At 40.5% G+C, this 15,880-nt stretch overlaps 1 protein-coding gene across 1 annotated transcript in view; it reads right to left on the bottom strand.

Annotated features, from left to right (window-relative positions):
• Positions 1 to 15,880, bottom strand: part of agap1 (ArfGAP with GTPase domain, ankyrin repeat and PH domain 1) — a 166,483-nt gene that overhangs the window by 41,961 nt on the left and 108,642 nt on the right. The window contains 3 exon segments of the mRNA XM_072683772.1: positions 1,855 to 2,016; positions 4,560 to 4,725; positions 8,199 to 8,303. Coding sequence (XP_072539873.1) covers positions 1,855 to 2,016; positions 4,560 to 4,725; positions 8,199 to 8,303 — 433 coding nt within the window.

Genomic DNA, 15,880 nt, shown 5'->3' on the forward strand with positions numbered 1-15,880 from the left:
CTTTGCATGTGTGCATGTTTGTACTTTTGTTTGTTTTTGTCAATTATTTAGGACTGTAGAGATCAAGAGAAGATGGGATTACTTACTTACCAACATGACAAAACGAACAGATAACATGACACCACAGTATGTGCGTGTACGGTTTCTAGACTTGTAATAAGGTTGGTTTCATTTTTATTCAATCCAGTGTTCTCTGCAAACATTCATGTGATACCAATACCAATCAATAGCAATATACAATACAATACAATATACACCCCTGATCTCAAGCCCATGAAATACTTTTGAGGTGAATTAGAATGCAGGACCGTCAGCAAGACCTTCTTGTCCATCGGTGCCTAACCTCACAAATGCTCTTCTCTAAATGGACACAAATTCCCCACAGAAACTAATAGTCAGTTATCCACATATTTTGGCCATATAGTGTATACAAAAATGAGTAAATATGCATATGGTATAAGTAAAAAAAAAACTGTGGGTAAAAATGAAACTGAAACTGTGTGTATGTGTTGAAGAAAAATATTTGTACATGTAAAAAATTACAGTAGAATTTTGTCATGAAAGTAAATCTAACCAAGACAAACACAGATCTCTGGGACCACAGCACACTGCTCAAAAACAATCCCTCCACAAATGTCTCTGGCTGCTGGACGAATGTGTCATTGATAATGTGGTGCTGTGAGTGCCCATTACTTTGATAAACAGTTAAAGCAGCATTAAGGCTTGACACTACAATCAATGAGAGATATATGAGAGTACTGGAGATTTGTGTGTGAGTCTGTCTGTGTGTGTCTGTGTGTGTGTGTGTGTGTGTGTGTGTGTGTGTGTATGCACAGCTCTCCTTGCGGTGTGCTAACTGATTTCTGTCTCCTTAGTGAGCTAGACTACAGGCCATGCTCAGATTGAGCGGTGCTTGCTACTTCCACATTTAGAACAGATTGGCTGCAAGTACCTCTGGTGAAGAAGATAATAAACAGTGATGGTTCAGCAAAACTATACCAGTAATCAAGTGATCAGCTAAGCCGTTTCGGTGTTTAATGTTCGCTTCTTCACTTTTTTCTTGGAGCTACAAGGCTAAGGAGGTTAAAACAATAATGGAAGCTTGTCTCAGTTAAATCATCTCAAATATACTTGTTGACACTGTAGGTCACTGTTATTTGTGAAATGTCTTATAAAAGTATCTCACAAAGCTATAAACTACAATAGCAGTCATCTTTAAGCTTTTGCACCACAACTTAAATAAATAAAAATAAAATGCTCAATACACAATAAACGCCAGTAAACGATTCCAGTATAATTAGACATTATAAACTGATTTACTTTGGTAGCAACTTTTATTTTAAATGTCTTAACTTACAGTCCAGTATGACTGCCCTAGCTGACCTTTTATCTCCCAGTTCCTTTAGAACAGTGCATCAGCCTGTTCCTCAGTTATGAACACACAGTTTAGAGCTGGTTTAGAATCAAAGACAGGAGCGCTGAAGAACAGAGCATTTCCGTGATAGTTTTGTTCCTTACCAGGCTTAATTCAAGAGTAAAGACAGGATGGGATTAATGTCTCCAAAAGGATGTAATTGAATATTTATAATTTATTGAATATAAGCTGGGAAGTTTTGGCAGAGTGGAAAAAAAAATGTCATGGTGCCAGGCATGCAGCTTAAACAATGCTAAGCAGGTATAAGCTTCTATTATCTGTCTGTTACATTAAGTAATTAGCTTTGTAGCTCCAAGAAATAACTAAAGAAGCAAACTTTGGATACAAACACTTGAAGGAAGCTCAATTATTCGACAAAGTGCACTCTTTGGAAAGCAGGCCTGGGTGGGGTACTGGTGGATGGAGGTGGTCTTCCATACCTGTGCTGACTCCTGAGTTGGCGATGACTGTGGCTTCGCTCCACTGGTCAGCACTGGACACAGAGTATGAGCGCTGGTGCATGCCATCCGGCCGGCTGTTAAACGACACTAGGCTGATGCCACTTGCCATCTGAGACGCAGACGAACTACTGCTTACAGAGCCTAATGAGAGAGAAAAAGGTGAGAGAGAGAGAAAGTGAATGTTCAATGCCTGCAGCAGCTAAGCTGCCGACAATGGGACCCTGACCTTGAACCCTCTGCACAAGTATATGACAACAAAGGTACCCCAATTTCTTACATTTTAATTACACAATCCTTATTTTTAGTAAGTGACAAATTCTGCTTTTAGGTCTTTGAGTTAGCAAATACTGTTTTGGTCATAACCCACATACAACAACAAAAACAACTACAGGAGAATCTTGCTAAAGATACTGCACCCCCTTCCTACTAACTGGTAGAATGATCCAGATTGGTTTGGATGAAAACAGACGACGCCCCCCGTCCAAGACTCTTCCCCCAATTAGGGATTTATTCAGATGACCTGACTCAAAGTGACGTCACAGACGTTAACCCTGCTCTCCGCACACTAACAAGCACAAACATGGACATCAGATTACTCTGAGGTTAATTATCCCCACTAGAGGGGCCTAATTAGGATACGGGCTTCCAAATATGGATTACTTTCCAAACTTCGCAATTAAGGTGGCCATCATAGGCAGCTGGGTATAATCATACTAATAAGATTACAGCACTGCTATCCTGAGCATGCAAGGATCACAATATATGGCATATGACATGCACGCTCATGTACAATTATCCACGTGGAGGGCTTAGCATCTAAATGAAATGCTGCAATTCAGATTTAATAGGGCGCTTAACTGTGTCAGGCGCAATGTAAATAACGGTGTTACTGTGGCGTTCCAAGTGTCTGTTGTTATTGCTGCAGAAATGCTCTGTCCGCAGTGAAAATAGCAGCAGAGGCCAAGAGGCTTTGCCTCTTATAAGGAATACCGGGCCACTGGCCTGCTGCAAAAACTGCACTGAATAAAATGTCATGACTCAATTGAATCTACTTTGCGGTGGATAAATCAGACGTAGGCACCTTTGGGGAAAACAGCACGAGTCGACTGGGCCCACTGAGAGAGCTGATAAACTACAGTTTTAACACTAGAGCCATCTGGGAAAAAGCGAACATGCTGTGATGAACACACACACAAACAACAGTCTGCTTCAGCTGCTCTGTGTGTAATGACTGAGCCTGTAATATAATTGGAGCACTCCCAAAGAGAGAGAGACATTATAAAAAACACATAAGAGGCCCTTCTGATCACAGTTGCGACCCGGCCTCAGAGTGTTGAATCCTTGACTTACAAAAGCTTTCATTACCTTACGACTGAGTGAATTATCTCCTTCTTCTCCCCCTCCCCTGCCTCCCTGCCTCCCTCCCTCCCTCGCTCTCTCTCTCATTAGTGCTTATTTCAGAGCTGCCTGACTGGAGAGCCAACGCTGATTGCATTAATATTCATGACAATAATTAGTACATGTATTATGGGTCACTGAATATTCATGCTATTAGTTTGGTCCTCCAGGAGCTGTGCATGTGTATGTATGTGTGTGTGTGTGCATGCATGTGCACATGTGTGGACAGAGTATTTTATATGCCCTGAGGGGATTTAAAGATGTTGCTCCTTTTTAGTATAATCAATCTAAATGAGAAAAGTTTGAATGCCTCAGTTTAATAAACAGCTCAGTATTAGAAACATAAATGCTTGGATCAGCAACCCAAACTAAAATCATTCATAGCCAATCCAATATTAATTGTGCTAATACTGATTTCCAAGCAAATATTGCTTAGTGTAATTCTATCAGTATGTAGAAACAATTTCATATGGCCCAGTTTCTCAAAGAAATGCATTAAGATCATCTTAGCTAGAAGTGAGAGTGCTCAGTGTGATTTACCAGCATTTTTAAGTTTAGTTATTATAGGCATTTTTTTTCTCTTTTTTTACAAAAACTCCTCCATATTGGTTTTTACTTGGGCCAAAGACAAGACAGAGTTTGAAAGATTATGAAACTTTCTACAGAAAGTTATGACTTAATAATGATATGAATGAATATATTCATTCATATCAGGTCAGAGGTAACTGCATGTTTATCACTGAAATCAACATGGCTCTTGAACTGAATGTCTTCAATAGACCAAGAAGACACTGCTAATAATGCAAAGCACTGCTTTTTAGGATAGATTTGTGAATAACTGGATGAGCTGCTCTGATTGGATGGTTTACAGCAAGGATGGTTACAGAACCATTTAGGATGTTTGAGGTTCACAGTAAGTCACTTTAACTTCAACTATGTAAAGGAAAACACAGTTTATAAATATAGTACTTTAGAGAACCACAATTTTCTCTAACCCAGTTTATATCCCATTTAGTCACTTCATGTGACTAGTTACTGGAGTGTATTCTGATAGGATTTTATCCACATGCATTTACACATTCTGTAGTCAAATGCGTCTCTGGTTAATTAGACTCAAATCTGATTGCTAATATGCAAATTCGCTCATTATGCAGCAATGGAGCAGTCCTGGAGAGACTATAACATAACATGGCTTAAATGCGTCTTAGATCACCTCCTAAAGTGTTTGAGCAATCCGATGTGTATGTTTTAAACAGGTAAATTTCAAAACACTAAAGATGTGTTACCTGGAACCTGCCCCAGCTGCAAATTGCTCATGTCCTTGGTCAGGCCATTGGTTTTGGGGCCAGGGACAGCACAGGTGGAAATGGCTCTGGGAGGCCTTTTTCCTGGAACCTTCACTGTAGTCCTCAGGAGATCGATCTCTTTCCCATGCACATTCTGCATGTAGTCCTGAAGTAAAACAGAGCACAGCTTTCTACTGAAAATGTTAGGTTACTAAACTAGCAAACACACACATTTAAACTCTAAACATGTTTGAAAAGCTAGGTGCCCTCACATTTGTGGCACTGTGTAGAAGACAGTCAGTACATCAGATATTATAGCACTTACTGCCTGGAACAGGGGGGGGGGGGAAGAAGCTTTAAAAATACACAGACATAAGCGCACACACATACTCAGATCGCAGCATGTAGTGACGGTGTGTTTCGAATGCCGGGCAGGGGGCCGGCACTCGGCGCGTGGCTTTGCTTGCGTCGATGATGAAAGTTCCTCGATGCTAATGGGGATGCAATTACCAGCAGCAAGCTGTTGGCCCGCCGCTCCTGAAGGGCTCTCCTGTGGCTTGTTAAGCCGTGTTGAGAGCACTTGGCTTTGAATTGCCCTTTTGTAGGCCTCTGGTGAGGGACGGAGACGCTCGGCTCCAGCTCTCCATTGCGCACACGAACATACACATGGATATGGGTCCTTTGCTGCGTCTGATTCACACTCGGCAGACGCAGGACGCCTACGGGTGGTCTGCTCTGGCACTCAAAGGCTTGGTCCCTGCTCTTTGGAGGTTAGGAGACCTCGCAAACGTGGGTCACAGAAACACGTGTTACTGTGCCATATCATGGCCTGGCGGATTGGGAATACTATATGACAAACGGCTATACGCAGCACTCGGCCTTAAATAGAGGAGGACAAAGCCACTTGAGGGATTTAAGGATTAGAACACTTCTTTTTATCTGGAGTGAGTCTGATGAAAAGATCAACAGAACAAGTCGCAGAGCAGGCGAGACAGACGTGATTACATCTGACTCTCTCTAGAGATGCATATATTAAGTTCTACAATATCTGTGTAAACAGATGTGTCTGATATATGGCAAGTAAAGCAATAAGTTGTTAATGTTGTCAAGAGGCATGCCTGTTAGGAATGATGCAAAGTAAGCAAGGTTGATTTTACGCATTGTTTGTTTGTCATCCCTTATATACAGTTTCATCTACCCATTGCATGAAAACAATATCACTTAACATCTACATCTATCAAAGTGAAAAATGAAAATACTTCTTATTTAATGTTTTTGATTACTTTTGATGACCAATTGGTTTAATTACAAAATTACTAATTAATAATACAGTAAATATCTGTTGCACAGAGACTGCTAACATCTACATGCACCACAGTAGTTAGCCTAATAAATCTAACACATCTAACAATGTGAACTTCTAAGCGATTCTAAGCGACCATCAGTTCACCCAGCCTATCAAAAAGTAGTAACTCGTGATGCAGGAAACCTATTCCTTTTTTGTTGTTGCATAGACCCACAATGATTGGCCAATCAGCTTTTTGACCACAACTACTCCTTTTATAAGTTAACTTTACAGAATTGTCCCAAAAAACAAACCCAAAAACAAAACACCACTCAAGAGCACCAGTCTTAATTGGTGTGAATTAAAAATGCCTGTTAGCTGTTTAGACCCCGTTTCCCGTTTCCACGAAGTGACGTGTTTTGATGCTAATTATGTTGCATCTATTGCCATCTACTTAATTAGCTGCATTAATGTGATTTTTTTAAAACGTAGTCGAGCAATTACGACTCCTGATTGAGTTCATGCTATTACGCTCCACAAACACTTTAATTGATGCCTGCGTAGCAGAAGCCCGCTGATGAGAACAACCTGTTCGCCAAAGGAGGGGGACACTACAGGACAGCATTCCCTGTGTATCCAAGTGGTTGAAGCTAACATGAGTTATTGAGGTAATGACTAAGACAGTGCATTCAGAGGCCATTGTATAAAAACAGTATAATAAACAACAGCCTACTGTTAATGTAGTGAGAAAGCTAGCGATCGTCTTAAAATGTTAAGATTGGTCAGAATCTGCAGGCAGGTTTCTTCTTCAGCCAGTGACCATGTTCCTCATGTTTACACAGGTTAACCATATATGCTGTGTACTAAACGTCTGTGGGGTCGGTTTGTTATTGTATGGCAGTCAAAATCAATTTTGTACTGATTTGAGTATTTCAATCATGCATAAGTCTGCTTTTACATTTACCTGATGCTCTTATCCAGAGCGACTTACAAAAGTGCTTCTCTATTTACTCAAGGATAACCTCAGCTAGTTTGAACAGACTAAAAATTCAAAGATACCTCTAAGCTTAGACACTACTAAACACAAATCAATAAGGAAATCACAGTACTCTACTACTCGTTCCAAGTATTCTCGGAAGAGGTGGGTCTTCAGTCTGTGTTTGAAGACAGCGAGCAACTTTGCTGTTCGGAAACCGATACGAAAACATGAGTATGGCAATCAAGGCCAGAGCAGTCTTACACAATCTTGATTTCTACATTATACTGTTATTTTGTGATTTTTTTTATTACATAGGTATTATTTTAGCAAGCGCCATTATTATTTAAGTTATATATAAGTTTTTTTTAATGACCAAATAAACACGTACTGTCTAGATAAACCGCTTTATATTCCACTATTCACACTGAACTGTGTAAAATGGCTGTTGTCCTGTTCTCCTATTGTCATCGAAACCAGCATTTCTTTTTTTTTTTTTTATGAAAAAAAAAACAACTCTCTTTTCTGTTCTGAATGGGTCACTTGGACCCAGGACTGCTCATTTTGCTAACCATTCACACTTTACTTCACTAATGTAGCTGTCTGCTGGTCATGGCCTCATTCAACCATGAAGCTAGTCTTTCCTCTTTCTCCCTATAGCCTATATTTGTACCATCTCTATCTCTATATAGCAGAATTTGAAGATTATGAATGCATTCCAGTGTAGACTGACAGAGGAAGAACAACCAATAAAGTGGCACAGGGATGGACAAATGCACGTGTGTGTGTGCGCGTTTAAAGGCCAGCCAAGCTGGCAATTAGGCAGAGCTATTACGGCATAATATTGCACATCATCAGTGTCAGCCGTGTGTAAACAGATGATGAGGGAGCCAGCAATTAGTGACAAGGCCACATTTGTTGAGGTGGATACAGTGATCCATGCTGCACAAGTGCGGAGTTGCAGAACACAAAGCAGAACACTACAGTCACAGTGAAAACAAAAAGATCATACAACAACAAAGGCAGCAACTGAAGTCAAAGAAAGCACTGAACAGATAAGCACAGTACTGGAGTCTATATGAATGAATAATCTAAACTGTGCTGCCAAGTTATTTGGCCCACATGCCTTTAACCTAAACCCGGTGATCATCAATCATACTGAACTCGCTAATGCTCTTGTTACTGAAAACAATCAAATCATCACAGCAATGCTGTGAAGACACATAGTGTAGATGGTATATAACATCTGATAAAATGGCCAATGAGGGTAGGTGCAAGGTGGGTGTACCTATTCCACTAGAAACGTGTGATATAGTTTTTAGAATTCTTAGTATTATGTAAGCTGGAGTAGAGAAAGTGAGGGTAAATCATCACTCACGTGTAGGCTGGGGTGGTAGGTCAGAACTCCATTGTCGCAAAGTGTGACATATTTTTTCTTCCACTCTTTGTTCAGGGACTTGCCACTTCTCTTCAACAGCATTCCCTGTAGACACACAAACACAGGAGTTAATTAGAAGCATGTGCGCGTCCAACATGATCTTCAGTGTGCGTTATCACTAGATGATACTGGACTTATACTTTATACTTTGATGTATTTACAGAACTCCAGAAGATCAGAATTTTAGATGACAGTTTTACAGTGCAATCTGTATTTGATCAATTATCAGTGTTCTATCTGTCCATTCTGCTAATCCAGCTGGGTTTATTACCGGTTTTTACATTTTATATATTGGAAAAAAATTGTTATGGCCTACTCACAATTCCCATACTGACCCATGGCAAGTTCATACTCAAATTTGTATTAGTAAGACGTCAGTCATACATGGGCCGTTTAGCACTGCCTTCACACAGCAAAAAAAAAAAATGCAGTACAGCGGCTTCACATTCCACTGTTTCCCACAATTTTCCTAACTTCAAACTAACTCCAAACCATTTTCTCCTGCTAATTCTTTCCCCAAGCTCCTTCTCTTCACTCCAAACACAGGGTGACACTATTTGTATACTTCTAGAAAGGAAAGGGAAAAAAAACCCCACAATCCTTCCTAAAAATGCTTAAAGCCACATGAGCAGATTTGAGAGTTCGTGGGCGCATTAATAGTGACGTGAGAGCTGGCCGCTCTCTCCTACGCACATCAGCAGCCGTCCGACTGACTGACTGGCCGTTTAAGGGCTGGCCGCCCACACCTCGTTTCAGCCAAATTCATTAGGCGAGAAGAGGGATAAAACTGTCCGCTGATTAGCAATTACGCAGCGTCCGCTGCGTGTGTCACTTCGCTGGACTTGTTAAACATTAACATGCAGAGAGGGCAGATATTAATAGAGTCCTTGCCCCTTCCGCCTCGGAGCATGGCAGAGACGACAAAAACCTCACTCTCTCGCTCTCCCTCTCCTTTTCTTTTCTCTCCATCACCCCACTGTCATAAAAATGCCATGTTCCTTCAGTGTCACGCACCGACGGACTCGACGCAATTATGTGGTAATTGGTATCTAAACAAAGCTTTTAAAAGTGAGAGAAAGGATGCACTGAATGGTCTGACAGTTACTTTGGCGAGAGGGCTCTGGTAATAGCTGCCTAATAACGGCACAACACGGCAGAGTACAGTGGCAAAGATAATGGGTACTAATGACAAACTTAACATCGCCTCCAACTGTTTAGCACATCGTTTACGAAGGAGAATGGAGATACCAATGAGGTTAATCTACTGTGCTTTCTGCAAAGTACCATGGTTAACTATATATGTACAGCTGAACAGAGCAGAGAGGCATGCTATATTAGGCATGCAACAATAATTCTAAACAAAAAAAAAAAAAAAACATTGCATACGACATCTATATTTTTTAAGTAAAAATAAGTACTGCCGAGACACGTGCCTTGTGTTCATACATTACTATTAATATGACAAACGTTTGCACCATATGCACACCTTATAGCATAACCATGCACATATTGTCAAGTTTGATGCAATGAATCTGAAAATTCAAAATCTGGTTAGATTTTCAATTGCACAGTGTCCTGCAAAGGTTTGGGCACACCTGGTCAAAATCTAATACTATACATGGCTAAGTAAGTAAAAGATGACCTGATTTCCAAAAGGCATAAACTGCAGCAGACTTCCTGGCATCAGCAGCCGGAGCCACAAGAGAACACAATCAGCTTTACTCTCATTGGTAGACTGAGATTGGCACTTTCTCTCCCCAGATCATTTCAGTTAAAGGAGGCATGTGTCAGCATTATATGTGATCGGGCGGGGGGTGGGGGTCTTTAGAAAGGATTGGGTAAAAACTAAATGAACATGAGCTGAGGATGCAAGAAAAAGGTTTCTCCTGATGACTCTTTACTCCAGACAATCCCTTGTTCCTTGGTCTTCCAGTTCTCAGCTTGACCTCTACCACTCCTGTTTAACTGTTGGGGCTGGCAACTGTAAACAAGTCATATTAATAATAATAATAATAATAATAGGGAGAAAATGCAATCTTTGGGAGAATGTTATAACTACTAATTTGATGCTATAAACACATTTAGATAGCAGCACAGACCAGTGCTTGTTTGTTAGCAACAGTTTTTGTAAACATTTTTAGCATGTATTATAGTTAAACTACCATTTAGTTAATTTGGACACTATAGACTTGTACTTGTAAAAGATTGCATGACGTTAACAAGAACAAATCTTTACGTCACAAGTACTTATGTGACAATTTTCCACAATCTGTAGCAGTATAGCCACAACACAGACTTTCCACCTATGTCGTGCCACCCACTCACAGAGAACGGTAATCATGGTTGGACCCGGCCCATGGTTTTAAACAAGAATTTAACACTTGACTTTATAGCTGATGGTGCTGGTAGGACAGCTCTGAGAACTTGGCCTGGGGTGATGTTACTATAAACGGTGTGTGTGTGTATGTCTATGAACTGTACGTGAACATTTCTGATGGGTGCGCGCGTGTGTGTGTGTGTGTGGAACAGGACAAGTGGGTAAGACCTCCCTCAGGTCCGTCCGCAGGCCCTCACACCCCGTGCTGGAGACGAGTGAGGACCTGGCACTAAGCGAGGGAACAACAGGATCTCCTGCTGTGTGCTAAACACAAGCTGACGAGCTTTTTTCATTTTCTAACGAGAGGGCTCCCGCCAGCCAGACAAATGCCACATACACTCAACATCCTCTCCTTCATTAACACAGGGAGAGAGGGAGAGAGCGCTGGCGAAACTGCAAGATTGAGTAAGTGACTGAATGAGGGCGTGAATGAATGAATGATAGAAATAACAGCACACAGAGATGAGACAGATTTTGAGCGAGAAAGAGACAGTACAGGGGATTCTCTATGGAGAGAGTGAGTGAATGAATGAGGTCTGAAAAGAACTTGAGAGAAAGACAAACAGCCCTTAAAGAATAACTGAAAGCCAGCTACTGTAAGATTGAGTGAGGGAACGACAAAAAAAAGAGTAAAAACGGCCTTGTGAGCAGTGTAAATTTTGAAAGGTGATTTACTTGTAGTCTTTTGACTAAAATGTATATTCAATTCAATATTTATTTATATAACACAATTTCACAACAAAGATCACAAAAAAAAATATATATATATATATATATATATATATATATATAGACTCATTAGCTTAAGTCACATTTTAGTAATTTAGGTATAGTATTTTAGCGAGGAAAACTAAAAACACTAGTCAAGTTTTTGTCAATTATTTCTATTATTAATATTAATATGTCATGCTTTTTTTACATATGCATTTTTTTGGGGTCATATTTTTAGTTAACTTTCCTAAACAGCAGCACAAAAATTATATTATACTTAAAAACATGGTAATATCCAGAAATTCAAAAAGGAATATGGTCCCTTTAGCACATTTTAACACTGAAAGCTGAAAATGTCACTGATATTTGTCTAATTAAACAGATACAGTGAAGGAGGACATACAACACAGCTTCACTGTGATGGAGGGTGTACTTTACAAAGATAAACGCCCCTTGTTGCTTCTTAGTTTTATTATTCTTATTAATTCAGCAGTCTTTGAAATGTTATGAATCCTATGGCTGTAGGAATTAAACAACCTAGGTTATGAGACTTTATAACACACCAACAGGCTCCTCATCTCTGTACTTTAACAACGGTTCTTTACCATATTCAGTGCTTGCTGCAGCGATTCTGGCTATTTTGATCAAACATACTCAGCAAAATGGAAAGATCGGGAGCTACAACAAAAACATATGTTAAAAAAAACAATATTATTCATAATATTCTCACACACACACACACGTATGTGTGTATATATATATATATATATATATATATATATATATATATATATATATATACACACATACACACACACACACACACACATATATGAATGATTGTCCTTCATTTTATAACAACATGAACAAGAGGAGGGGCAAAGCACGAATTTCCAGTCAAAAGGATACAGCTGTGCTGAACAATGGACAGTTCTAATGTAACAATTTGCAGCAAGTCCTCTCTTCACCAAAGTGTGTTAAGCTGTCAAATGATGCTGAGGCAGTTCTTTGTTTTTACATGAGTGAGAGAAAGCATATGCTAGTCTTCTTCAGCCTTCCAGTCCTGGCAACAAGTACAAAAGTGGAAAGTGAAGTTCTGCGCTTACAAAAGCAAAAATAAATGAGGTTGTGAAAGATGAAAACTGTAGTGTGTACACTCATGACTGGAGAAAAGTGATCATGTTTTAATGATGGCAGAACTGTGCACAGGCTTGTTGTGTTGCTGTGGGTGGCCTATATTTCTTCCCCTGCTGCTCCAGTGCGGATGGGGGGCCTGTTTCGTTCTCGTTTGGCACATCCATCGGGAGGATGACAAGCGATCATTCTGCAGGAGAGGCTAATTGAACGGCACGTCGCCTCGCTGATGGGGGTTATCCTTCATTATTTAAGGCGGCGACGATGACACCTCGCTCGCCCCTATTTTACCTTCCCTCAGCCTGACAGCCTGCAAGGTCTCCCCATCCAGGAGAAATAGGGGAGATAAATAAAGCAGATACCACCACTCCCTCGCTCCTGCGCTTCATTCACAGCTACTGAAGCCTCCTCAGAGGCCTGGCTTTTAGTGCACTGTCAATAACTGGAGCACCTGTAGTCTTTACTGCTATGTCAATTTCAGCAGTGCCTAAATTAGCGCAATAACAAAGAAAAATGATGATATGACCCACTTACCAACAGATTAAGTAAAAGATTGGCTATAAATAAATGTATATGTATTGGTTTGACTGATACTGGACAATATTGAGGTCTTGTAATATTACTTACGATATTATAAAAATGGTTGGTTTATTGTACAAGCTACAACTGCCAACTCTAATACAAGGATAATTGCTCATTTTGAGGTGATGCTTACTGGTACTTTCATGGAACTGGTAAATCTGACCACACCAATAATAGCACACTGACCAATGCTTTACCTATTTACTAAGACAAAGACAACACACACACATACACACACACACACACACACACACACTCTAGTGAGTAGATATTAAATATAGTGAGTAAATATTAACCCATGAGATGCGGAAAAATAAATAAATAAATGATCATCATAAATATTTGGTGTCATTAAAATTAAAATAAATGGTGATTACTAAAATTATCAGTCACTAAACTCTATTTACCGTTTGTACAACTATAACTATGTTTAAAATCCATTTCATTTTTGACCCTATTAAATGACATCACCCAATATTATCAGTAACTTTGGACACATATTTGCCTGATCCTTAAAATAAACAATAATACTATCAATCTTTTTCTCCTCAAAGAAAAAGACCAGCCATGGTGACCACCCACTGCAAACAAACAAAACTTCAGACACTAACAAAAGCCCCTAATCTCACTGTTCTCATCCGTTAAAGCCGGCCAATCTCAGCTCACATCGTTCGCGATCCATTTCCACCATCACGTCCTTTATTTCTTCCATTAAGGAACAAAAGGCTAAGGCCACTTGAAGATAACTGTGGCCTGAGCACAGACTGGAGCCAGTTTAGTGGACAGGATCCATCTCCTTGTGTCGGAAACCAACAACAGGTCAACAAAGAGCAGGGCGTTTACTCAGAGCAGGCCCATTGTTCTTGGGAAGGCCGGAGAGAATGGGGCTAAATTAAAGGTGTCATCCACACACATGCTTGCCTCCAGGCCTGTCACAGTGTCTGTGTGTTTTTTTTTTTTTTGTATGTGTATGTGTGGTGTATGGGGCAGCTAGAGTGACACTGTCTGAAGACTGGAGCTCCTCTATCGCTATGGCCATCTGATCTGGCTGATGCAGGCAGTGAGAGGCCACCATTCCACATTTATCATTAAAAGACACTCAAACCGCAGTGGGCTGAGCGACTCTGACCGATATATTGGCCAACACAAAGACTAAACCAACAAACAAACAAACAAAAAAAACATGGTAGTGTATAAGCTAAACTCATCTGAACCCTTAAAAAATACTTATTATTAAAGCATCCTCCTTTCACAGGGGGCCCCAGACTGAGGAGGCAGAAGGGAAGACGCAAAGGAGAACGACTACTAATGGAAAAAGAGCAAAAAGGGGAAAAAAAGGACAACAGACAGAAAAAGAATGAAACTTTAGCTTCCTTTTTTTGGATGATGTATGATTAGCTCCTAATGGTGAATGGATCCGTGTCAGCTTGGACAGATCTCTTTAAGATGGTGTCACCTACTGCACACTCCTCATGCTCTGAGAAAATGTCAGGCAATTTTCTGTACTGTCACTTTAATTCAGCGAGAAAAGTGAATATTACATATTCAGAAATGAAGCTCTTCATTCCTGTTCTGCGCGACACGAAGCTAAGAAGCCCCTGCCTGCGAGCATTAACTACCCAACAGAGATGACACACAGAGTGCTCTCCGTTCAAACGAGCCTTTGCAATATCACACCAAGGTCACAAGAAAAGTGAAGGAGGGCTGAAGACAACAGCAGCCCCCGCATTACAGAAACCAGTAAAGGGATAAATGGGGGCAACATTAGATTAGCTAAATTCCAAACAGTTCACCATGGCAAAGTTTGTGTATTTTCGTTAAATTATTTTCCACTAAAATTACACAGCAAAAGAAGGGGAGGGGGGTAAGGGGGTGGGGGTGGTGGAATCTAATTTGCAGGAGGTTAGCATGCATGACAAAAATGCCATCTTGGCCAAAATGGCTCGGAGCGGTGACAACCTTTCCCAGGGAAATGATATTTTTCCAATCCCGCGGAAGGCGGATCATGTCACACTCGTTAAAGGCTTGATAGCAGGTCTTTAATATTCACCGTCTTAATTAGGACTGCAGTTAATTTCATTAAATTCTTTCGGTGCTAAATGAAGCAGATTATGAGACATCTTTTATTGCGAAGCGTGAAATTACAGCCTGCCCGCTGCCAATGGCAGGGCCAAACTAATGAATTACAGGGTAAATAACACCCGAATTAACCATCCAATTTAACTCCTTACAAAGCACCCTGCTCGGAGGGGGTGAAACTTCGTCAAATTCACACAGCTCAGCGCCAGTCTACGCACCAGAACACACAATTACAAGCATGATACTAATTTCCCTTTATGATGAAGAGAGAGACTCCTCAGCTCCCGTTTTTTTATTTTCAACAATGAGATACGCCGGAGAACGGCCAGAAGATTTAAGAGAGCCAAAGTGTGGTAAAACGCATGGTGAGAAGTTGTTCACTTTCAGAAAGTGAAATGAAGACACGCTAAAATGTGCTTTAAAATAATTCAAATGGGATATAAATGCTCTGATGGGAACTGGGTGGTTTATTTCGAAAAATTGACTTTTTGTGAAGGAAAGACGAGGAAGGATAGATCTAAGACCCTGCCTCTAAAGAGCGAGCGATAATGTCCACACACAGCAAAGTGAGGCTTACTTGTGATGACCGATGAAGGTATGAAGATGCAAACATCATTCTGTGCTTTATGGCCAGACAAACAGTCATCACTACTCTCCGGCCTAATCCAGCCATTCTGTTCTCTGGCCCTTTCCGCTCTCCAACTCAGTCTGTGCCTCAATTAGCTTCTCTGCAGCACCA

Source organism: Salminus brasiliensis, chromosome 7, assembly GCF_030463535.1.
Source record: "Salminus brasiliensis chromosome 7, fSalBra1.hap2, whole genome shotgun sequence".
NCBI lineage: Eukaryota > Metazoa > Chordata > Actinopteri > Characiformes > Bryconidae > Salminus > Salminus brasiliensis.